This window comes from Rutilus rutilus (genome assembly GCF_951802725.1).
Source record: "Rutilus rutilus genome assembly, chromosome: 10".
In the NCBI taxonomy this organism is placed as follows: Eukaryota; Metazoa; Chordata; class Actinopteri; order Cypriniformes; family Leuciscidae; genus Rutilus; species Rutilus rutilus.
The window spans coordinates 14,439,293-14,463,920 of record NC_140215.1 but is presented as its reverse complement, the minus strand read 5'-3'; the positions used below and the strand labels follow the sequence as shown (position 1 = coordinate 14,463,920).

Genomic DNA, 24,628 nt, shown 5'->3' with positions numbered 1-24,628 from the left:
AATGAATGTCTACAATATACATAAATTACATAAATGAAAATGTAAATATAAGATGTAAAAACAGATTACAGAATATTCAATAATACAAAGAAGTAATTATGTTCAAAAAGTTTTAGAATAGGAGTTTGAAGACAGACATTTCTATTTGCGACAATGATTCATTTCACTAATGATGGAAAAATATAGAATGCCATTTCCAAATCAAATTTAACATGGTGACTGCTCATGGTGAATCATGTGGGTTTTTTTTTTTTTCATGGCAGCTTCATAATCAGCCCAGATATGAATATTCACAGTTGGAGCTCCACCCCTCCTGCCGAGAGAAAACTGGAGGGAGAGCGCAGGTTGTGTCATTAATGAGGCTTGTCAACATGAGCGGGTCTCATCCATTCCCATTCCCTGCAGCTGCCTGGAGATGTATGAAAACAGCTCCGCCATGGCCACCAGTATGCATTATTATTACCCTGCATTAGTGCATGATTAGCATCTCAGAATCTAGCAGGTGCTGCACTCATGCAAGGAGCCTTTTACAAATGCTCTGGCTACACGTCATGGTCTCACTAAAATAAAAATAAACGTTTCTGTGCGTAATTTCTCAAAACACTGCTATCAGAGTCAATTATATCTGAAAACTAATCTGAGCAGTTTGAAAGATTATTATTATGCATTTTATTTACAGGCGCCTTTCTTGACACTCAAGGTCACCATACATCATCAACAAGACCATAACAATATTTAAGAAAAAACAATGAAATGCAATACAATTAAAAAAGACAATGCAGTTGTGATCAGAGGGAGTAAGCTATTCTAAACAGATGGGTTTTGAGTTTGGATTTAAAAAAATCTATATTACGGAGGATATTGCTGAGGAGCAGAGAAGCTGAAAGCTCTGCTCCCCATAGTAACAAGGCGTACACGGGGAACAGTAAAATGGATGGAAGAAGAGGATCTAAGAGTATGAGTGGGTGTGGGTATATGGAGGAGGTCAAAAAGATATGAAGGGGCAAGATTATGAATGACTTTAAAAGTTAGGAGAAGTATTTTATATTTGATACGGTAAATGATGGGGAGCCAATGGAGCTGTTGTAAGATAGGAGTGATGTGATTAATAGAGGGGGTATGAGTGATAATATGAGTGATAATACGAGCAGCTGAGTTTTGGACCAGTTGAAGTTTATGGAGGGTTTTTTATGCGGGAGGCCAAACAAAAGGGAATTGCAGTAATCTAAACGAGAAGTGACTAAACTATGAACAAGAATGGCAGTGGAGTGAGGCGTGAGGAAAGGACGCAGACGGTTGATGTTTCGAAGATGGTAGTAAGCAGACCAGGTAACATTATTAACATGAGACGTAAAAAATAGGGCGCTATCGAAAGATAATACAGAGCTTATTGATTTACAAACACTGCAATTTTGTCTTAATTCAGCATGTTGACATGTTGGTAGATGACAGTACTGATGAAAAATGTAACTAAATCAAGTCAACATGTTTCTTTTCTCAAATGACCAATGTTTTTATTGGTCTCACATCCTAAGCTTCCAACGCTACACCATAGATTAATTTAGGCAGTATTAGGGAACATGTATGCAAGTTTGCTTGAATACTTGCATGATAAATTTCAGCAATGACTACTGGATCAGTAGCTGTCTCTAACCTGGAAGTAGGTGAACTGCGAGTGGTAAAGATCAGGATAGATGTGCAGGGTGGTTCCCACTACAAGCAGTGACTCAAACTTGTGTAGAGAGGAACTGATGTAGCCATTGAAGCCCAAACACCAGATTTTCAGCAGAGCCTCCAAATCAAACAGCACAGTGAAGGCGACCTGAAAACAGCAGAAAGAGGCAGGAAGTATGATAATGGAGAGCTGTTCCTTGTGTGCCCCATTTCTTAGTGATTGCATTTTAAGTGTCCCTAGAGTCCTTGGTTTTTGCAAAGGGAATATATACTGTATGTGAATACATGGACATTCAAACAAAGAAGGCTGAAGAACCATTTCCATTCACAATAACTTTGCTTTTCATTTAGAAGACACAGTATATACTGTAGGAATGCAATCATAGTGAGATGCATTTAGGCACAGGAATGTCAACAGAAGACAGAACACAAAACTAGTGTTCCCCAGTTTTCCCCCATTTGGTCTGATCCAAATAAAGAGCAGTGTGGATTAATGATGAGATGGATCGGCCTGTGAATATGTGGGGTGCCTTTTCCTCCTTATCTCCGTCTTTCAGCTTGGAGTGGGCGGGTGGCCACTGTGCCACCTGCATACTGATTGCAGAGGCAGTGCGTGGCAAACAGGACACATACACACACACACACACACACACACACACATACGTACCTACCCGGCACTAGTTAAAATGGAGTGTTGCCCACAAGCTGTTTGCGCCCACGTTGTCACTCAGTTGATTTAATCTCAGGGTTTTTAAGGCGACAGAAAATGATGAGGATATGTTTATATGAGCTTTCAGCAAAAGTCTTATCTGCTGACGCATTTGAGTGCAATAACAATATGGTTATTTTGCCCATCTCACAACAGATGACATAACAGAGTAAAATTGTGTCTTTTAAAACTAATACACATTGCCAAGACAAAGAAAGAGCAGAAAGCCCACCCTAGAATGTTAGAATATGACAAGAAATTTATCATTTTCAAATGTTCATTATCAAGTAGCATCTTGACACTCTAATAAATATCTGTAAAAGCCGTGAAGACTTTCACAGTGGGATTCAAATTATGCAGCATTCGTAGCACCTAGCATGAAAAGTGATCAGGGTGTGACTAGTAACATCTGGGGCATCCATTTTAGGAATCAGATAAATACTCCCTAGTGAAAAATACATTTATTTTTATTCAATATATTATTAAAATATTTAATAATCATTAACAATAATTACTTTTCAGTGCAATCTCATTTCTGTACACAACACAACACATAAAAAAATAAAAAAATAAAAGAAAAGAAAATAAGGTCCAGGGCCATTTCTAAGTGCCAGTTTTGACAGGTCTCACCTCAGCCAGGTAGAACTCGTCATTGGTGAGTTTATGGTCCTCGCCCTTGTGGTAATTGCTAGCAGCTACAATCACGTCAACGGCCACCATACTGAGGATGAACATGTGGAAAACTGAAGATCGCATCAGTTTCTGCAGAGATGAGAGAAAAGATCAGATGCATTTAGTGCGACAGAGCAAACACAGTGCTGTTGTTAGCTTAGCCACATGCAAACAAAGTCCATATGAGACTTTCAGTCAGTGCAGTCAACTTTTTTGTCAGCTGTGCGTATATATTTCAACTGTGCACGACTTCCATTCCTAGAGTCGCCATGCTGAGCATTACGATTTCTCCCATTCATTTTTATATGTGTGGTCCATCTCCTCTCCCTTTTAATGTCTCTGGATGTATATCCTCCATTATGAACAAGCAGGCTGACCACATCCTCATACTGAGTGTAGTTGCTGGAAGAACATTATTTTCCACTTGATTCTCCACTTTTGTATGATGGAAGCTTTTAATCACAGTAGTAAGGACTGAGCCAAAAATGGACCCTCACTCCCTGAGCCCTCAGCAGGCCAAATTAACACATCTCAGGCCCATTACAGACCCAGGAACATGAGGCAGGAAAAATAACTTAATTTAAACCCAGATTGAGACACCTGCCTGCTGCCCTTGAAATCTGTCTATATTTGAGACTGTGGTAGGTGTTTTTTTCTTATAAAGCTGCAAAACTGGATGAATTATAATGTAGGTATTTGATATGACAAACAACCTCATTAAATCCAAATTGCATTATAAAGAAGTTTTCCTACCAAAAAGCATGATATCTGGAATACTGGAATATTTTTATCCTCTTATTTTAAAGATCAAATTAAATCATATTACTGATAAATAGCACTGAAAGGTTTCAAAAACCTCTTTCCTCTTGATCCGACACAGCTAAGTTTCTTCCAGTGAAACACTGACTAATAATAAGACAATCTTTTGGGTCATTTGTCTGGAAGCTAGCATTCTAGATAAACAGTTGTCAGTGGAGCTGATACAGTGCTATGCATAAGTTTAGACACCCATGCTAAAGTTGACTAAAAAGTACTTTCCATAAGATCATCTCTCAATGCAAATCAAACCAGCTATTATGCTAACTGAAATAAAACCATGCCAATCTCTAGGTATGGTGAAGGCTATGTGATGATGTGGGGCTGTTTTAATTCCAAAGGCCAAGGGAACTTTATCAGGATGCATAGTATCCTGGATCCATGAAGTAACTGGCCTTTAAAAATAAAAATCTGGGAATTTAACATAGGGGTGTCCAGACTTATGCACCCTGTATTTTAAGGAAGGACATTTATTTATTTACGATACATTATTCATTCACAAAGAAAATTGGTGTCCTTAAAGGTTGGATTTTTCCTAATTTTTTTTAATTGAGGCATTAAGTTCAATTTCCAAAAGATGATTTTTTATTCCTCTTTTTAGTCAACTTTAGCATGGGTGTCTAAACTTATGCATAGCACTGTATCATTGGACTCTGAGTACAAAATACAACATATTAAAGCCATAGCAGTAACAAATAAGCAAGCAAACAGAATATGAAAATAACTCACTGACAAAATGAGAATTTGTTTATTAATATATATTTATACTACACCTGCCTAGCATGATTTTATTAGAAACAGCTTTGCTACAATAAATTTATATTATTGTCAATACACTGATATTTTCTCAAATCACCCATTCACTAAAGCAAATAAAAGCAAGTGGAATTTGTATAATAACCTGCAGTTTTTATTAAGATGAGTGAAATATGTATTGCCTATTGAGTTGTCTGCTGTTTAGCGAGTTACATTTGTATTATAAGATGGGTCCACACACGTTTTATACCCATATTTTTGTTCTATAATTTAAAAGAAAAAGAAAACCCAATCAATTACTCTGCAGAAAACAAGGGGAAGTTCAAGTGAGGTTGTGTGATGACACGCTTTAGGTCAACTAAATAAATAAATACGTATTATTGTGGAATTCCTGGTAAAACTACGCTACCCACAATCCTGAAGGAGATCCACCAACCAGAGAAGTAACTGTTACCATGGAAACAGGAATCATGGGAATAGTGCTCAACAGTGACCACCCACTCCCATGAAGCATTGCAAATGATGTAACTGAGTATAGTCTCTTTACACTCTGAAACAACCTATATTTACATACATCTGAATAGTTTGCAATAAACATCAAATATACAGTATTAAGACTGTAGTGGAAGAGCAGTGAGAGTAGTGGGAGACACAGGGCAGGGTGGAGTCAGTGTTTAGGGAAACATATTTGGAAGAAATCTTTTTTTTCAATTAAATTTGATGCCCCTAATGCCACAAAAAGTACATGCTGCACCTTTAACTCTAATTCATTAGCAATACACACACAGATGAAATACCCAACTTGACTAATGACAGAGGGCCAATTTCTCTTTCAGTGCAGTGTCAAGACTTGTATAAGCATTCACTGCTTAGGTGCATTTATGTGTTATAAAACAATGAGAAGACACACCAAAGAGATGTAGATAAAATGCAACGTGCAGTCGACAGTCCAAATACATGTACACAGCTTGTGGGTGGGTGGAAAATCTCAAACTGGAAAAAAATCCGGAGAGAGAGGAAAAAATTAGGAAGAGGGGAGAGAAAATGAGAACAGAGGAAGGACCTTTTGGAAGACCAACAGAAAGAATCCCACATCTTTTGGAGCAGCCAAAATAGGCAATAACAATTATGTAAAAGCGATTAAACTCCTCTTTAAGTTAAAGGGAGCGGAACCAGTCTACAACAGCATTAAACTGATATATCTGATACATCTATCTAATAAAAGTAAAATGTAGTAATATTTTATTACATTATATACAGCTAAAGCATTTAGGGTAGGCCAAGAATATCCCCTTGTTACAAAATCTTCCTTACACAATCCTTCCTTACAGACGTTTTTCACACTAGTCAACTAGTCATATCGCTGAAAGCAAAAGAGAGTAAGAATAAATAAAATAGGAAATGGTCTATTAAGTAGAGAGGTGAAAGACTGAAAGATTATGTGGCAGGGTTCATGGGCAGAGACATAAAAAAAGAGACACTCTCCCTCCGGGTTTGACAGCCAGACGGCCACATGTGGAACAATGTGGCCCCGTGCCACATACAATCTTCAAAATAAAGCTTGCCTTTGGAAAGACAATGGCAAAAAGGGCATACAAGAAGAGATTGTCTGAGAACAGATTTTCTCTCTTTCTGTGTGTCCAGAGGCTGTTCATCTGCCCAGAGAGATATATATCGACAACGGTTCCTTAGACTTGTGTATGTTGTAAATAGAAGGTAACAGTTTTTGTAATTGGCAATAAAACCATCCTTAACCCTGCTAGGGCTCTGTTTGGATTGCAGTAAAGTCATTTAAAAAAGCCAATGGCTTGTACACTATTAAATCCCCATTATACCATAGATTTCTCAACTCACCAGCCACATGAAACCCAGCAAAACTTTCTGCATTTTATGCTTTTAATAAAAACACATTCTTTACATTAATTTTATAGCATTTTTACAAATGAGTATGTCCCCAAAAGGAGGTTATGGGAGATTTTGTCAGGTCACTTGGTCCAAATTTGTCCACAAAATATGGTGAACTAGGTACACACACACACAAAATAGACTGAAAGCAAAAATGGTTAACCACCCATTGACAATACAGAGCGACTAATAAACCACTTTATCACTAATGCTGCTCTAATACATTAATTTATATTTATATATATATATTTTTTATTAAAAGGAGGAACACTAATATGAAAAGTAAAAGTCGTTTTCAAGAAATTCATGATTTAAGTCTTTAAAAAAAAATCCCCTCAACTGTATTTTCAGTTCCCTTTCAGTTAGTCACTACGAGTTAAATCAGAGACTGACGAATAGGGGTTTCGCTAGAGAGCCCTATCACATTCGAGTTATTAGAAAACGAGCCAATGGTATGAAAATACCATGGGTCTGCGGAATTTGCATCGCAGATTTAAAAGATGTCTTTAAAAGAGACATTTAAAGATGTCTCGCCAGCAGTGTTGGGAACGTTACTTAAAAAAAGTAATTAGTTATAGTTACTAGTTACTTCTCACAAAAAGTAACTGCGTTAGTAACTGAATTACATCATTACAAAAGTAACTAATTACTAGCGAAAGTAACTATTGCGTTACTTAAAAAAAAAAAAAAAAAAAGTTTAAATACAAGAAATTTCTTGGATACCCCCAATGTGAAATGTTAAATGAATGAAATGGACACTAAATAGAACATCTTATTATTATTAAACATTGTACACTAATCTACACTATTTTAATGTTGCTGTGGGACAATGTGAGAGACACCTATTAACTTAAATATTAAAATATTATCATTACTATAGTGGAACAACAAAATAATAGATGGTTTAGAACTTTTAATATTTATTGCACAGGCCACAACTGGCCAACAAATAAGTCTAAAAATAAATCATGCTTCTTATCTTAAGAAATGTACCAAAAATAAATAAATAGTAGCCTTATAAAAATATTCATACACATACACTAGTGCATATAATTAAAATAAAACTCACACACCTTTACAACTGGTAGACATTCTGTATAGCCTACTTTAATTTTTTTCTTCCTCACAATAGTAAGTTTAACAAAAAGTGCTCTCAATATAATACTGAACAATGTATGAACATAAATAATAATAATACCATATAATCTTTTGTGGGTTTATTTTTATAACCTACAGAGAACGTCATCATCAGAGGTTATTTATTTTAGCCAAATTCTAGTCATGTTTGCCGCACGTGTTCACAACCGCCAAACAAATATGTTTGAACGTTCCCTGCAGGTTATTTTGGAGTTTATGTTATATAAACTAATTAAAACATTGCATATGATACCAATATGCTACATATATTATTCTAATGCTGAAATGTGTAATTTATTTATAAAGTATTTATGCTCGGACACATTCGGTCTCTCTCGCGCACTGTCAAACGCGTTCTCGGACACACTCGGTCTCTCTCGCGCACTGTCGAGCGCGTTCTCGGACACACTCGGTCTCTCTCGCGCACTATCGAGCGCGTTCTCGGACACATTCGGTCTCTGCCGCGCACTGTCAAACGCGTTCTCGGACACACTCGGTCTCTCTCACGCACTGTCGAGCGCTCTCGCGACATTCGCCTCGCTTTTGTCCAGTCCGGCGCCTCATAAACACTCACACACCAGAGAAAAAAACCTCTGCAGCTCCTATGGCTGAGAGAGAGCCTACTCGGATGAAAACCGCTTCAGTGAGCTCAACTATAGTAACGCTGCATTTTTATTGACAGTAACGGTAACGGCGTTGTAATGGAGGAAGCAGTAATTAGTTTGATTACTCGTTACTGAAAAAAATAACGCCGTTAGTAACGCCGTTTATTTATAACGCCGTTATTCCCATCACTGCTCGCCAGTGTGTTTCTGGATGTGGGCGCATGGTCCATCCGCCTGACGGTCACGAGCGATGTCTAGCGTGTTTGGACGCTCAGACAGCACTCGTGGATGACTCGTGTTCTCATTGCAGGAACATGACCATCGCGGTGTTAAGATCCAATGACCTCCGTGGAGGTAGAGTCCCCTCTGCCACACCCCAATTTATCTTCTCCTCGATAGGGGATACTTTGGCTGGTGGCCAGGGTGATCTGAGGGCTACGGTGTGGAACAACCCGACGAATCTTCCTCGGGCCACACCCCCCTGCACATCGCAAGCCGTGGAGCTTCCGGAGGAGCCTGGTTCTTCTCGGGGACCCAGTGTTTCATTCGGGGCTCCGGTGGATGACGCGTACTGGCACCCGCTAGCATCCGCCCCCAGTACCTTTCTTCTCAGAAGTGCATCAGGAGGTCACCAGGTCGTCGAAGTCCCCATTGACTTCCCAAGGCCCGGTGGTGTCCTCCGCCTTCTCTTCCCTCGATGGTGCAGCGGCCAACAGGTACATTGGGGTCCCCCCCTGGTGGAGCGCGCTGTGGCGATGCAATTGTGTTGCATCGCCCAGAGCGCCTCCACCTGGCGCGGTGACCCAAAACACCCCTCCAAGGCATGTAGGTTTTCGTCCACTCTCGTGGCCAAAGCCTATAGAGCTGTGTGACAGGCCATCCTTCAGGTCCATCAGGGACATGCACGAGGGAAGGGATGAGCCGGGGCTCGTGCAAGAGCTGCACACTGCCACCGACGAAGGTCACTGCGCGATCCCTGGGTCAGGTGATATCCACCGGTGTGGTTCAGGAACATCATATGTGGCTCAACCTGGCCGATATGCGGGAGGCTGAAGTACACCCGGGCCGAAGCAAGGAGGTGGTCGCAGGAAGGTGGTCGCAGGAAGGCGGCACAGCCCGTCTCCGCCCCTAAACCTGCCAAAGCCAGGCTAAGCAGCGCTCCTGAGACAGGCAACTCGGAGCAAGGGCACAGTTCTTCCCAGGAGCTGGTAGCAGGACCACTGGAGGGCCGGGGGAGAATCTTTTGTTCTCTTTCCCCAGCCGCTGGCCTCACGGTGGGCAGCACCCTAAAACTGTTAAAGAAAGAACTGACTCCCCTTCCTCAAAGCCCCAAGAGGCCGCGGATGGCAGTGTGCGATGCTATGCCTCGCCACTCTCGTCCTCCTCTGTCAAAAGACCCCTGTCAGAATAGGCCACTGCGGAACGCTCGTCCTTCCCTGGCCTCCTCTGTCAGGACGAGGAACTTGACCATGCCCCCATACCAGGACGCTACGCCTCCCATGTCTGGGCCGGTCATTCCGCATCGCTGCCCCATCGTAGGTACGCCTGTAATTCCAATGATCCCACTGGTTCAGTTTTTGGGAGCCTGGCTAGAGCTTCCAAATCCGTCCCGCTGACTCGTGCAAACAATCAGGCTCGGCTATGCGATTCAGTTCGCATGGTCTCCTCCCCGCTTCCAGGGAGTCCGCTATACCATGGTGGGTGGCAATGCCCCTGTCATGCGTGCGGAGGTCGCCGCCCTACTGGCGAAGGGTGCGATCGAGACTGTCCCTCCAGCCAAGATGAATTCCGGCTTCTGCAGCCCCTACTTCATTGTACCCAAGAAGAGCGGTGGGTTACGACCAGGGACGTGCGGTCAGGGTAGGCAGTGCCTCACCAAAGGAAATGTTGACATTACATTTATTAATTCCAAGAACTTTATTAATTCACCACATTATTAATTGCATTTATTTTATTCCAAATATTAATTTTTGTAACAAAAATTTTCAGGAATACACATATAATATACTAATTTTGCCATTGTTTGCTCCTAAAACCATTGTTTCATGCAGGAAATGCAAGGCCATGGCCATTGAGGCAGAGGTTAGCAGTGCCTCTTTGGTCCATAGAACGTAGTTTACGTAGGTTTGCGCATGCGCAGTCAAGGCCATTGCACACTGAGTCCGAAATTCGCATCCGAAATTTTCGCACGTTAAAAAAAAAATTCGACCTCACGTTATGTCAATCACGCTTGCACACTGTCTACGAAACTTTCGTCCGTAAAAAAAAAATTCGGATTGGGTTCCATTTTCTGCGTTTTTCGCATCCACAGCCAGTGTTTTGTGAGGTTTTTTGAAAATTCAGAGCCACCGTACAAGCGAACGACAAAATCCAGAATGACGTCTGACAAGTTGATACACTTCGTCTCGCAGCACAAGTACTGTATGAAAAACAAAATGCGGATTACAAAGACACTGAATAAAATATAACCTGTATACCCAGCGCTTCTGCCGGCCGTGTGTGTGTGTGTGTGTGTGTGTGTCCGTCCATAGACATACTGGCCGTTTCTGTTCAGGATCGATTGGTTCACGGAAATTGGTGGTCTTCTTTGTATGTGGCTCCAGTATCGCTAGCAAAGCATCAAACTGTTCCACTGACATTCTGAGGTAAATTTTGAATCGTTTGGGATAATTTCGCAACTCCTTGATAAGGAGGTGAAACTCTCCTTTCTCTCGGCGCAATCTCAGGATTGGATGGACCCAATATTTCCTCTTTCTTTTTCTCTTTTTAAGAAGAAAGAGGGCAACAAATTCATCCTCACTGCTTGACGAATCCATTTAGTATTTTTTGCGTTTTTTTTCCGCAAAGGTTTAATAAATACGCATCGGACTCAGTGTTCAAGGTTTCTGTGCGTGACGAATTTTACTGCTGACGAACACGAAAAAACGCATACGAAAATTTCGGACTCAGTGTGCAATGGCCTTCAGTTCTCATGCTGTCTTAAATTATCAACATTGAGGCAGAGACCGAGCTTGCTTCATGTCACGTGATCCACTCGCTCTCACTCAATCCGCGCTTCCCGATCTAGCGGCGCCTAGCGTTGGCTGTCAACAGGCCCGGGGTGGGTAATCGGGAGAATTCCCGGTGGGCCGCTTCACTTTTGGGCCGGTCGAGGATTTTCTTTTTTCACATTTGTCACGTTAGTTACATTAGGCTACACACGTTCGGACGTTCCGCATTCTGACACCGCAGCGCGCAGCCTCTGCATGGGTTGTACCATGTGAGGGAGTTCTCCCCTCCCCTCCTATAGAGTTGGTTGGGTCCATAGCCCGTCTTTTCCAAAACGTTTTCTCAGGAGTAGGCTACCGCGGCACCGCCGGCGCGTACCGATAGCTGGGCCGGCCCTACCATAACGTGTCAGGGAGGATGGATGGGAGGAAGAGGCCAGGAGGTATGGAAGCTTGTTTCCGCCACAGAATAAAACATTTTAAAAGATAATTGCGACTTTTTATCTCACAATTGCGAGTTTACATCTCGCAATTCTGTCATTATTTCTCAGAATTGCGTGAAATAAAGTCGCAATTGCATGTTATAAAGTCAGAATTGCAAGATATAAAGTCAGAATTGTGTGAAATAAAGTCGCAATTGCTTCTTATAAAGTCTAAGTGAATTATTATTTAACCTTTACATTATTTGCTGAACCATGGCATTAAAGGTAGGGTAGGTAATCTTTTTTCTAAAAAAAAAACATTCCAAATTTGTTTAAACTGTCTTTATATACCAATACATAATTAAAATGTAAGTACTCTGAAAAAGAAAATATAAAAATCGAGTGACTGTAGACCTTTTAATCTGCAATAAACACAGCTCATTATTTCCATTCACTCCATTCACTGTTTTGGGGGCGTGGCTTTGGAAGGAGCTCAGAAGGGAGGGCCCTTCTGAGCTCCTTCCAAAGCCACGCCCCCAAAACACATGAACGCGCGACGCCAAACGCTCAGGCTGGAACAAGACGCATTTATTACCTGAGACGAGTGGAGAGGAAGGAGCGCATACAGTGACATCATGTCAGAATCACATGTAATAAAATACCTAACTTTATCACTATGAATATAAACAAATAAGATTTCTTTTAGTACTCACTATCAAGCTAGCATATCGATAATGGTAAAGTTTCATTCGGTAACGAGCTATATTTATAAGGCAAAACTAAAAACAGGTTGCATTGATACACGTTTTTCCATTACCATCAAATACACTGTGATGAAGGTGAATTTCGTGTAAGATTCATAACATATACGGTGTTTTGCATGTAAGAGTTTCCATGATGAAAACATTGTTGACTCTAATGAAGACTAACGTACACTTCGAGTCCGGAGACAAGTACCGCATCGTCGGTTCGAGGACAGGTCCGGGGTTGAGGGCGAAGCAGAGGAGGTCATTCAAGAGTGCGGGCAGGGTCAGAGGAAGTAGTTTTTGCCTTGTTTGCCTTCGCTGACTGCATGCAGGTGCTTTGAGCTGAATATTTCCGGGAACGGTGACATGTGATGAGTGCACGCAGGGCAGCGCGCGCAGTGGGGCTCGGGCACGAGACATGAAGGCATCTGATTGGTTCTTTACATTCGCACCGAATGGCAGTGATTGGTCAGAGTTTTTACTGTCCTGCAGGTCTGATTTTTTTCATTCCTTTTTCTAAACACATAATGTATTGACTACTATCAGGATGGAAGGACCATTTCACCCAGTATAAAAAAAAGTGTTTCTGAACAGGATTACCTACCCTACCTTTAATACAAACTACAATAGTGACTAGGCTGCTTGTCGGTTCGCTGACACCGCGCCGCCTCCCTCTCTTAACGTTACTGTGTCCCGCACAAAACATTTGTTTGTTGTATAAGTCATAAGATAGATGTGTCCATTAATTTGATTATTAGATTTGATTGTGCATTAGCCTCACATATGACTGACTTTTGCTGTATGCAGGCAGCGATGTGATGATGCCTGATATGAACTTGGGTTGCTACATTAACTGAATGAATATATAAACATATATGCCACATTGATAGGTCACAGCCTACCCATGACAAGATTTCACCGCACGTTACTGGTTACGACCTATTCTGGACCTGCGCGTCTTGAACCGCCTCGGTCGCCATGTACGCACAGCTTATGAGCGAAAGCGTGCAGTCACTGCTGAATTGCCTGAGTCAATTCGAGGGCAAGAGTAACTTCCACTGAAGTTATTTCAGAGGCTCCTGGGGCACATGGCATCCGCAGAGGCAGTCACGCCGCTCGGACTGTTTCATATGAGACGGCTTCAGCACTGGCTTCGCGATCGAGTCCCGAGATGGGCATGGCAACAGGGCACGTTCCGGGTGCTAGTCACTCGGGCCTGCCGTCAAACTTTCACCCCGTGGTTGAACCTCTCTTTTCTACGGGCCGGAGTTCCCTTAGACCGAGTTTCCAGGCATGTTGTTGTGTTAACAGATGCCTCCACCACGGGTTGGGGTGCCATGTGCAATGGGAATGCTGTCGCTGGCTCCTGGACAGGATCCCAGCGCCTATGGCATGTCAATTGCCTCCAGTTGCTGGCCGTACGTCTAGCTCTGCACCGTTTTCGGACGTTGCTGGAGGGCAAGCACGTACTGGTCTGTTCAGACAACATGGCGACAGTAGCGTACATCAATCATCAGGGTGGTCTGCGCTAGTGATGTATGTCTCGAGACCACTTTTACGTGGTCTCGGTCTTGTCACGGCCTTGACGGTCTTTGGTCTTGGTCTTGTCTTGGTCTCGGACCTCTCGGTCTTGTCTAGGTCTCGCTGTCTCAGACCGACATAGTGGTCGGGGATTTAGCAATACAATAGGCTACTACAATATCCACGACGACACAACATTCGATAATGCAACATTATTATCCGCAACGGAACGGATTGAAGCGCGCGTCCGAGTGAAGACAGTGCGGCGTGTGCGCCCAATATACGAGAAAACACTTTATCCGCGACACTGATCGCAGCGGCAACGAGCACTTTGATCACTTGATTTAAATAACACATATCAGTGACATGATGGGTTTTAACTTCATTCAGGAGATTTTGGGTAACTGCACAACTGACAGATGACTTTGAGCGCAGTCAGCGCACCACCAACGGTGTGTGTGTGTGTGTAACCATAGCGACAAAACGACCAACTTTCGGATCCTGCACTTAAGCCTATAATTTCGTTTTTAAACATTTTATTATGTATTTAAAAGTTGCAGAATGGATTAATTTGGAGACTCCGAAATCGGCAGAGATAGGCAGGCATTTGCTTAGATGAATTTGTGTCTTTGATATCTCTCTCTCTGTGTGTGTGTGTGTGTGTGTGTGTGTGTGTGTGTGTGTGTGTGTGTGTGTGTGTGTGTGTGTGTGTGTGTGTGTGTGTGTGTGTGTGTGTGTGTGTGTGTGTGTGTGCGTGTGTGTGTGTGTGTGCGTGTGTGTGTGTGTGTTGTTTGATTACAGTATTGTATTTAAGATGGTGTTAGACTAAATAAATGGTCTTTTAAATATCATCTGCATATCTCCGTTGTGTTGACTAAACATTAGGCCTAATCCAAGTTTATAATTGCGTATCTTTAATTTGATGTTACGATTTCATCTACACATTAAGTATAATTTCAATTGGTTACATATTTCTCATTCTTTAGACAGTTGTTGGAGGAGCAAGATGGTGTTGGAGGTGTTTGATCTTTTGTCAGATGAACCAGTCAGTACCAGTCATGTCAGTCCTCAACAGTACACAAAACTTAAGGGAGTCTCAATCCTCTAATAGTGCAGTAACAGCCGTCATGCAATTGCTACACATAGTTGATCTCACCCTGCAAAAACATTTACACTGAGCTCACAGTCACACACATGACATGGTCTGCGTCTGTCTCTGTATTGTTCTGCCTGTGTAGTTGAAGTAATACCGTCTAATATGTATTGAATGTAAACTGCGGCTGAACCCTAGTATGCTGCTGTTCTTGAATTCATATTGCTTAGCTTCAACACTAGTCTATTTTTTTCCCTCCGGTCTCGACTTGGTCTCGGTCTTGGTCTCGACTTGGTCTTGGTCTTGACTTGGTCTGTCTTGGTCTTGGTCTCGATACCCTCTGGTCTTGGTAGTGTCTTGGTCTCGGTTTAGGCGGTCTTGACTACAAGTCTAGTCTGCGCTCCTGCCGTATGTTGCAACTTGCACACCATCTCCTCTGTAAGAAATTGTAGTCTGCCTCATCCCAGATTCCACTCCAAAATATATTTTAGAATGAGCTCATCCCCAAAATGGCTTAATTATCATAGAGATGAAAGAAAGTCAAGTTATATTGTTTCTTCACCATTTGGGTTGATCACCTCCTGAACAAATGGTAGTCAATTGTAGAATGGGACTGGGTGTGGGACACAGAGAACCTTCTCAGACAATGGGGTGTCACAACTTCATTAACATACAGACCACAGCTGTTGCAACAAGAGCAACTTCATTTACATTAAGAACAGGATAAAAGGTTTAAGATTTGGATGATCTGGGTTCATTCTGACACCGGTGAACCCAAGGTGCTTTGTGTACCTTGCCAATTCTATGCTGTAATAAACTTCATTTTTGAGATCTTCGACGTCCACATCATTTTTTCTTACACCTCCTATGGAGTCAGAAGCATCTGAGGTTGCTTTGAGCCATTCACATCCCGGGAGACCTGAAACGTGCAGCCGACGAGCTCTCACGACTACGGCTTTATCCTGGGGAATGGAGACTCCATCCCCAGAAGGTTCAGCTTATTTGGGAACAGTTTGGCGACGCACAGGTAGATCTGTTTGCCTCCCCAGACACTTCCCACTGCCGCTTGTTTTACTCCCTGACTGAGGGGACCCTCGGCTCGAATGCACTAGCACACAGCTGGCCGCAGGGCTGGCGCTCCTGGTTGCTTTGGCCTCCATCAAGAGGGTAGGGGACCTGCAGGCATTTTCGGTTGACGAAGCGTGCCTGGAAATCGGGCCGGCTAACTCTTACATCGTCTTGAGACCCCGGCCTGGATATGTGCCCAAGGTTCCCACCACTCCTTTCAGGGATCAGGTGGTGAACCTGCAAGCACTGCCCTCGGAGGAGGCAGACCCAGTCTTGGCACTGCTCTGTCCAGTACTCGCCCTTCGTGCTTACGTAGACAGAACGCGGTGTTTCTGGACCTCAGACCAGCTCTTTGTTACGGTGGAAAGCTGAAGGGAAAAGCACTCTCCAAGCAGAGGTTGTCTCACTGGATAGTGGACGCCATTGTCTTGGCTTACCAGGCGCAGGACCTGCCATGCCCCCTAGGGGTGAAGGCACACTCCCACCAGGAGTGTGGCTTCCTCCTGGGCTCTAGCGCATGGCGCCTCGCTAACAGACATCTGTAGAGCTGCAGGCTAGGCGACACCTAACACTTTCGTGAGATTCTACAATCTCCGTGTAGAGCCAGTGTCCTCTCGTGTACTCGCTCCCAGTAGCCAGTAAGTAGGACCTGCTCTGTGTCATTGCTTGCTGCGCCATTCCACTCCATGGACTGGATACGTGAGCTATTTTACTCAGAGTTCTCCATAGACCCTGAGTTCCTCCTGCACTGTTGATGCCATCACCAGAATACATGCCCGGTTGGTCAGTCCTCTTGATCGGTTAGGTGCCTCCATGTGCATGGTTCCCTGGTTGGGCAATTCCACCCTGCGGGCTGGATACCTCTGAGCTTTCCATATGCATCCCATACTCGGGTAATATGTGTATTTTAAGTCCTCTCTGCAGGTAGGCGCTGTGTCACATATTCCATCTGTGATATGCTACCCAGTATACCTTAGTATTCTTGCGTTAGCCTGGCCCTTCACTCATGCTATTCTCACGACAAGGAGCTGGAGCTTGAAAGGGTATGTAGGTATGTAACCCTTGTCCCCTGAAGGAGAGAACGGAGACGTTACGTCCCCATGCCACTGCCATAATATGATAATGCGAGATTGCACTCACGGCTCCTTTTAAACCCACGCGGTGGGGTGGAGTTTGCGATGCAAATTCTGCAGACCCATGGTATTTTCATAACATTGGCTCGTTTTCTAACTCGAAGGTGATAGGGCTCTCTAGCGAAACCCCCATTCGTCAGTCTCTGACGCAACGTCTCCGTTCCCTCCTTCAGGGAACGAGGGTTACATACGTAACCGAGACGTTTTTGCTGTCTTCCTTGACTGTGAGGCTTTCCTTGTACACTTCCATTCAAAAGGTTGGGGGGTTGTTTCTTATTGTTTTAAAGAGAAGTCTCTCATGCTTACCAAGGCTGTATTTATTTGATTAAAAATTAAAGAAATATTTTTATAATTTAAGAAAACATTTAAGTTGGTAACACTTTATTTTGATGGTCCCTTTAGAACATTCTATTGACTAAAAGTAACTTTTTAACTACATGTCAACTAACTATCATTAGAGTATTAGTAGACTGTCTGCTTAATATCTGCTAACTCTTTATTGTGATGCTTCTCCAACAGACATTCTACTGAAGTAACTTTGCAACATGTCAACTCATTCTAACCTTAACCCTAACAGTCTACTAATAATCTGCTAACGCTCTGAGAGTTAGTAGACATGTAAATGCAACGTTACTAATAGCAAAGTCCTTTTAGGCAAGTCGTGCCACTCGGCCACCATCTTGGCAACGCCTCCGGGCAGCTATTTCGGACTAACAAGACCAGGCTCCTATCTAAATGAATGGGCAGAGAGTCAGAACTGCACTTTAACTCGTCACCGGGACATAAAAACTGCATGTATAGAAACAGCAGTAAAATATGATAAAAATCGCTGAAAAAGTTTGATGACTTTGCCCCAAAATAAGGTTTAAAATGCCTTTTTCCCCACAGGTTATACTTTACTACGCATGCGCAAGAGTTTACGACACCAACTTCATTTACGTCTCTATCCAGAATGCCGGTGTTGTGCAATAATCAATGTCAATATTGTTCTCCATTATTTAAATATAAGCAGGTTTGCACTTTATCAGTAATAACAATGTATTGTATAGATAAATTGTTTTAACTATTCATTTACATGAATCGGTTCAAAAGAGTCATTAGTTCGCGAATTGGACGTGTCATACGGTTGTGTGATTATCCCAGCAGTTAGGACATGGACATCCCACAAGGTTAGTGTCAACACAGAAAACATTACATCACTGGATAGGTTTTTTCGTTTATTTAGAGAGTAATTTTATGTCAGCTGAATGTGCGGAATGCATTTCAGAGAAGATAAGGCAACGTATTTAAGCACAAATCACACCCAGCGGTAATTCAGGGAAAAAAAATCTCAGAATGCTTCACATGAAACTTTGGTCTTCCGACCTTTTACCATAATGTCGTTTTATTTTGATTAATATGCGTGCGGGAGAGAGAGCAAGACAGCGCTTAATTTGGAGACGGTGAAGTCTTGTTTATGTTTACACTTTTGCCTGGCTCTGAGGAGAGAGAGAGAGAGAGAGAGAGCGCGCGCGCGACCGGGGCGCTCTCTCTCTCTCCGCTGTCGCAAAACCTCAACTGTGCGCATGCGCCAGTGGAACCAGACGATAGGCTTAAATGTTTCCTGGCTTGACTTTTAAAAGCAGATGATTGGCTTACCAGCGGGAGGGGCGGGACATGTGCATACAACCGCCATCTTTGCCGTTACGGGTTTTCCTTATATAGTTGTATTGAGGATTGAGGAAGTGGCATGTCTCATAATAAATAGTCTCTGCTAATAGTCAACAGAATGTGTTAAATTGACCATCAAAATAAAGTGAAACTTTTAACTTTTCTATTTTAATATATTTTCAAATGTAATTTATTCCTGCGATGGCAAAGCTGAATTTTCAGCATCATTACTCCAGTCTTCAGTGTCACGTGATCCTTCAGAAATCATTTTAATATGCTGATTTGGTGCTCAAGAAATATTTCTTATTATAATCAGTTTTGAAAACGGTTGTGCTGCTTTATATTTTTGAGGAAAACGTGATAACTTTCCCCCCAAGATTCTTTGAATAGAAAGTAAAAAAAACCCAGCATTTATGTAAACTATGTAAAAGTATTTCCTGCCAATTTAATTTAATTTAATTTAAAAGTACTAATTTATTAAAGGGGTCATATAATGGTACAAGCACTTTAACCATCGGTACCATAAAAGGATCGGTACCAACTATTCGTGATCCTGCTGCACCTCCAGAAGAAGTGAGTGTAACGTTTTATTAAAGGACAAGTTCGGTATTTTACACTTAAAGCCCTGTTTACAGATCGTATCTGATGAAATAGAACAGTTAAGATAAAAATTTGGACACATGCTCCTGTCCCGAGAATTTTAGGTTTATTTCGCTTTCCCCCCCACCCCCACAATGGTTGTCTAGGTGCACTGGAACATTCCTTCCTAAAACACATTAAACTTTCGTTTACAAAGACGTGAAACTCACCGAGTGGTCAGGGGTGTTCACTGGTATGCTCAGGTGTTCACTGGTATGCTCACTCAAAAATCGCTGAAAAAGATGCATTCCAACAGGTGTTTTACCATTAGTTGTAAAACTGTGGACCTATTTTTCCAAACGTCTCACACCCGTAGATTCTTCCGTTGAGAGCTTGAATAATAGACACTCCAGCCCAGTTGGTGGCGATAATGCACCTTTGCCAATTGCAAGCAAACCACTGGCATTTCATTGAATACACAGAAGAAGCAGAAGAAGAAGCGGCGGAGTAATACCGTACCTCACATAGCTCTTTCAATACAACTCAATGGAGTTGGACAAAAACTACGATAAAACCTGTTGGAATGCATCTTTTTCAGCGATTTTTGAGTGAGCATACCAGTGAACACCCCTGACCACTCGGTGAGTTTCACGTCTTTGTAAACGAAAGTTTAATGTGTTTTAGGAAGGAATGTTCCAGTGCACCTAGACAACCATTGTGGGGGTGGGGGGGAAAGCGAAATAAACCTAAAATTCTCGGGACAGCAGCATTTGTCCAAAATTTTATCTTAACCGTTCTATTTCATCAGATACAATCTGTAAACAGGGCTTTAAGTGTAAAATACCGAACTTGTCCTTTAACCTTTATATTAATCTTTATATTAATCTTTGCAAATCGCTAGCACGCTTCACGATGAATGCGGCTAAGGTTTACACTCAGGGTACATTACGGCATGTTTTCTATGTACGACGTTCTCAATATAATTAATAATCTCACGTTTATAATGAACAACGCGTTATGGTTATTGTGTTATTACAAACTGTGTACGCAGGTGTTAAATTTAACGTGGTAACACTACACTAAGCTTACTTTAATTGTCGAACTTCTTCGGGGCCGTCATCTTGTTCCGGGTCCGACTCCGGTTCAAATTGATACGGTTGGTTGCACAGATGTGTCCTCAGAGACTCCTGCTGCCATTCTTTCTCCAAAATATACCCTCAACTGTTGTCAAGGCAACACTTCACCTGTGTTGTGTCAAAACCATAGACAGTATATAAACTGGACACAGCGACCCCATTGGATTCAACGGAGGAAAGTGAAGTCAATTAGAAGCACTAACTTCCTGATGGTCGAGCGTACTGCGCAGACTCACACTGAGCTTGACGACGTAGATGTGACGTGAGCAACCCGTCTGTCTTCTAGTAGCTGTGCCAAGGGAGATCTGAATCATTCCCTTCCGAAACTTGCAGAGACGGAGAGTGTGAGTAGGAGCTGTCCATGAGCTGGAGCAGGAGAAACTTTTGCTAAGTATTCTGATTAATTACTCTGCCATTTTGCCTCCACGTCCCCCCGATTGCGCGCGAGCTTCTCCTCCACTCCATACGGTAATCTCTCTACTGTGCGACAGAGAGTCGCGTGGGTATGACGCAATCGTTAGCCTATTTTTACAAAAACTGCTTCTACGGGGCGATAACGTAAGATACAAGGTAATGGAGCCTTTTATACATTTTCGTGTTTCTTTAGAAATAAATAATGGACAAATGGAGTCTTTAAACGCCTCAGATGTAAAGTTATTCGCTGTCAAAGTGACGCCAAAATGAATGGGAGTCAATGGGATGCTAACAGCAGGTGATGGTCTGCGCCCGGGGAAGCTTCAACATAATATGAAACGCTGCCCCCCTGGTCAAAACGCCCCACAGAACAGAGGGGCGGGGTGAGCAAAGCTCATTATCATTTAAAGACACATGCACTTAAATGGCGTGCTGAAAACAGAGCTGTTTTTGACCAGGTAAAATGAGTGTTTTCTTACAATACTAAAGTATAAGTATTAAAGTATATTAACTTGTACAAAAAAAAGAATGCATTTCCCATTACTGATTAAAAATGGTAAAAACCACATCTTGCTGTTTATACACAAAATAACCCAGAATATTCCTTTTACCGATTCAAACTATACACACCTTCAAGATGCTAATGAATTGAAAATTGTCTGTCAAATCTGTAAATGGAAAGTCTGTAGTCATACAGGACTTGTAGAGCTCCAGGAAATGTCCTTAGTGTCTTACAGTATATCTCGAGGGAGAAAGGTGAAAGAAGGACAGTGGCAGTCTGGTCTGTCTGCTGGTCTGGGATCACAGCTCAGAATTCACTGAGAAGCCTCTATGACTAATATGGGACATGAAAAAGCAGTCTGACATTTTCAGCTTCTCGATGTTGGTTTTCCCTCGGGTGTTTCGGCTGAAGGGGGACTAACAGGTGACTCCATTTTCTCAGGGCCCTTGACTTCACCTAAAAATGTTCCTGGCTTTCTGAAAGACTTGCTTTTATAGCAGGGTTTGAAAGCTTGCTTGTGCAATTCATCCATTGTCTACTTCAAGACTTGTCTGTGATGTGATGCCTATTTCTCTTGTATGGAGAACATAAAAACAGCACTGTCAATGCACTGAAGGTGTGGTGGCCTACTTCTTCTGATGTTGCTGGTGCCACATGAATACCTAGCCGAGCTGTCGCAATCAAATAAAAAGCAACCTTTGTGAGGGCGGGATGCACCTCTCTCGCTCTCTCCATTTCATTGCATTTGATGCAGCCCAATTTGTATGCTCCAAATCTTCCTCCAAACAGACAATTCAGAGCATCTTGTTACTGCTCCTCCTTGTATGTTTGAAACTTCAGGTTTTACACCTGTCAGCTGACACACAATTAGTGTTCTTTACAGTAAGGTGCCTGTCATGCTCCATCAGTTATGTGCCAGAATCAAAGACAGCAACAACTCAAAGGGAAGAACATTTCTTTATCATTCAGCGTATGTCAGCGGCATTTGACCAAACATTTACTGATTCCTAATGGAATAGTTGACTCACCAACGTCATTCTATATATCCATATGAATTTATTTTTTCTGTGAAGAAGACTATGCTGTCTGAAGACTATGCTGGTCACTCTTTTATATACCATTACAATAAATGGGGACTACTGATGCTTTCAAGTTTCAAAAGGATGCCAAAACATAAAAGTATTACCAAATTGGTCCATACTTCACTCTTAATAATGAAGCTTTGATGTTTCCATGAAGAATCTTTAACATCCATGAACCTTTCCATTTCCCAAAACGTTCTTTAAAGCGGAAAATGGTTCTTTAGATTATTAAAATGTTCTTCACACCAAGAAAAGCTTGGTTATTTTAAGAACTGTTCACTGAAAGGTTCTTTGGAGAACCAAAATTTGTTTTTCTATGGCATTGCTGCTGCTGCTGCTGCTGCAAAAAAAAAAAAAAACTTTTAGAACCTTTATTTTTAAGAATGTTGTGCCCTATTTTCCTTCTAAAGTCACAATATCTAAGTTGTTATTCACTGAAAACTTGACATCCGCCTTCGCTTTCCTTGAACCGTTCATGAGAACAGTTTAGATCATTTTTTTCTTTACAGAGATTTGGTCGATTCAGTACACAAAACCAGTCTGAATGACTGTTCATGAACTGGACTGACCAAATATTTGTTTTGTTTTATTTATTTTTTAAAAGAAAGAAAATAAATCTTTTTTTAACACTTTTTCCTTTTTTTTTTCCCCTTTTTGAAGTTTGAACACTAGTTACCATTCGTTGTCATTGCATGAAAAAGAAACAACTTGTGCTTGTCTTCAGAATTTCATTTGCACCACTTTCATATTGCTCTTTTACGTACATTTTCATGGAATGAAAATAAGCAGCATTAACATTCTGCTAAACATCTCCTTATATGTTTCAGAGAGGGGGACAACATGCAGGTTCTGAACTATGCAAATTGAGTAAATTATGATCAAATAAAAATTGAGGTAAACTATCCATTTAAGCTTAAATGAATTTAAAGCAAAAAGATCAGATTTTATGTTATTCCAATTAAATGGAGGAGAACGAAGAACAGAAAGATAAATTAGATAAAGGTTTTTTTTTTTTCAGGACAACTGCACACTGACTGTTTGAGAGTTCTGTCTGTCAACAAGCATCAGCAAAGACCAATGAAGCATCTTATAGTACTGTACATCTAACACACCAAATTTAAGTCATCAGCAAACTGAGTGCTACAAATGCACTTTTTGTGAACTCCATAGGCATACCCCGCCACATTCGCTGCATTGTTTAATTAGAAAACAGGAACAAAAATAGCTGATGGGAGACCTGCAGTGTTCAAATCCCACTGCTTATCAAAGTTATTACTGCAGTGAGGTGATTCATGCTCTGTCTGGGACATGCTGGTTAATTAAAGCTGACTGTCCTCTAGAATTCTCCAGCCACCATTCAAGACCAGGTTAGGGATGCAGACGGGCTGGGTCGTGAGTGTCACGGTTGCGGTTGTTGATTAGGCACACTGATGGCTGGGAGAAATAGGTCCCTTGGGAGAAATAAGTGTTGTAAGGTCAGAGTTGGAGTAATGGAGGGTTTCCTTTATATAAATAACCTTGGTGTGGGAGTGGGGCCAAGGTGTTCCCTCTATGGGCAGCAGCACCTTCAGTTTAACAGGGTTATCAATCATGACGTCCAGGGTTTACAACACAGAGAGGCTGAGCGGGAAAGATACTGAACGATCAGGGAACTGCTCTTCATTGAGCTGTATTGTAATTCTAAATGACTAACCAACTGTGTTGAACTTTATCTAAGTTACGTCCAAGATGTTAATGGCCAACTACATTTTGCTGTCACATTAAAAGGACAATTCACCCAAAAATGTAATTCTGGGTAACACTTTATTTTTATTTTAGTGTCCTTGTTATATGTAGTTACTATAGTAATAAAAAACTATGCATAATTTCATGCAACTAACCCTAAACCAAACCCTAATCCTAACCCTAACCTATAGTAACCCTATTGTAAGTACATGTAGGTAAATAGTATTACTCAGTACAATATAATTACACAAGTCTTACTCATAAATAACATCTCACACATTAATCATTAACAAATA

General features: G+C 41.8%; 1 protein-coding gene across 1 annotated transcript in view; it reads right to left on the bottom strand.

The window, feature by feature from the left end:
* The window catches only part of nalcn (sodium leak channel, non-selective), a 133,248-nt gene that overhangs the window by 81,976 nt on the left and 26,644 nt on the right, over nucleotides 1-24,628 (bottom strand). Inside the window, exons 13-14 of the mRNA XM_084421475.1 lie at nucleotides 3,014-3,145; nucleotides 1,655-1,822 (exon numbers count right to left, since the gene is read on the bottom strand). Of these exons, the coding sequence (XP_084277601.1) occupies nucleotides 1,655-1,822; nucleotides 3,014-3,145 (300 nt within the window). The remainder of the gene's footprint in view (nucleotides 1-1,654; nucleotides 1,823-3,013; nucleotides 3,146-24,628) is intronic.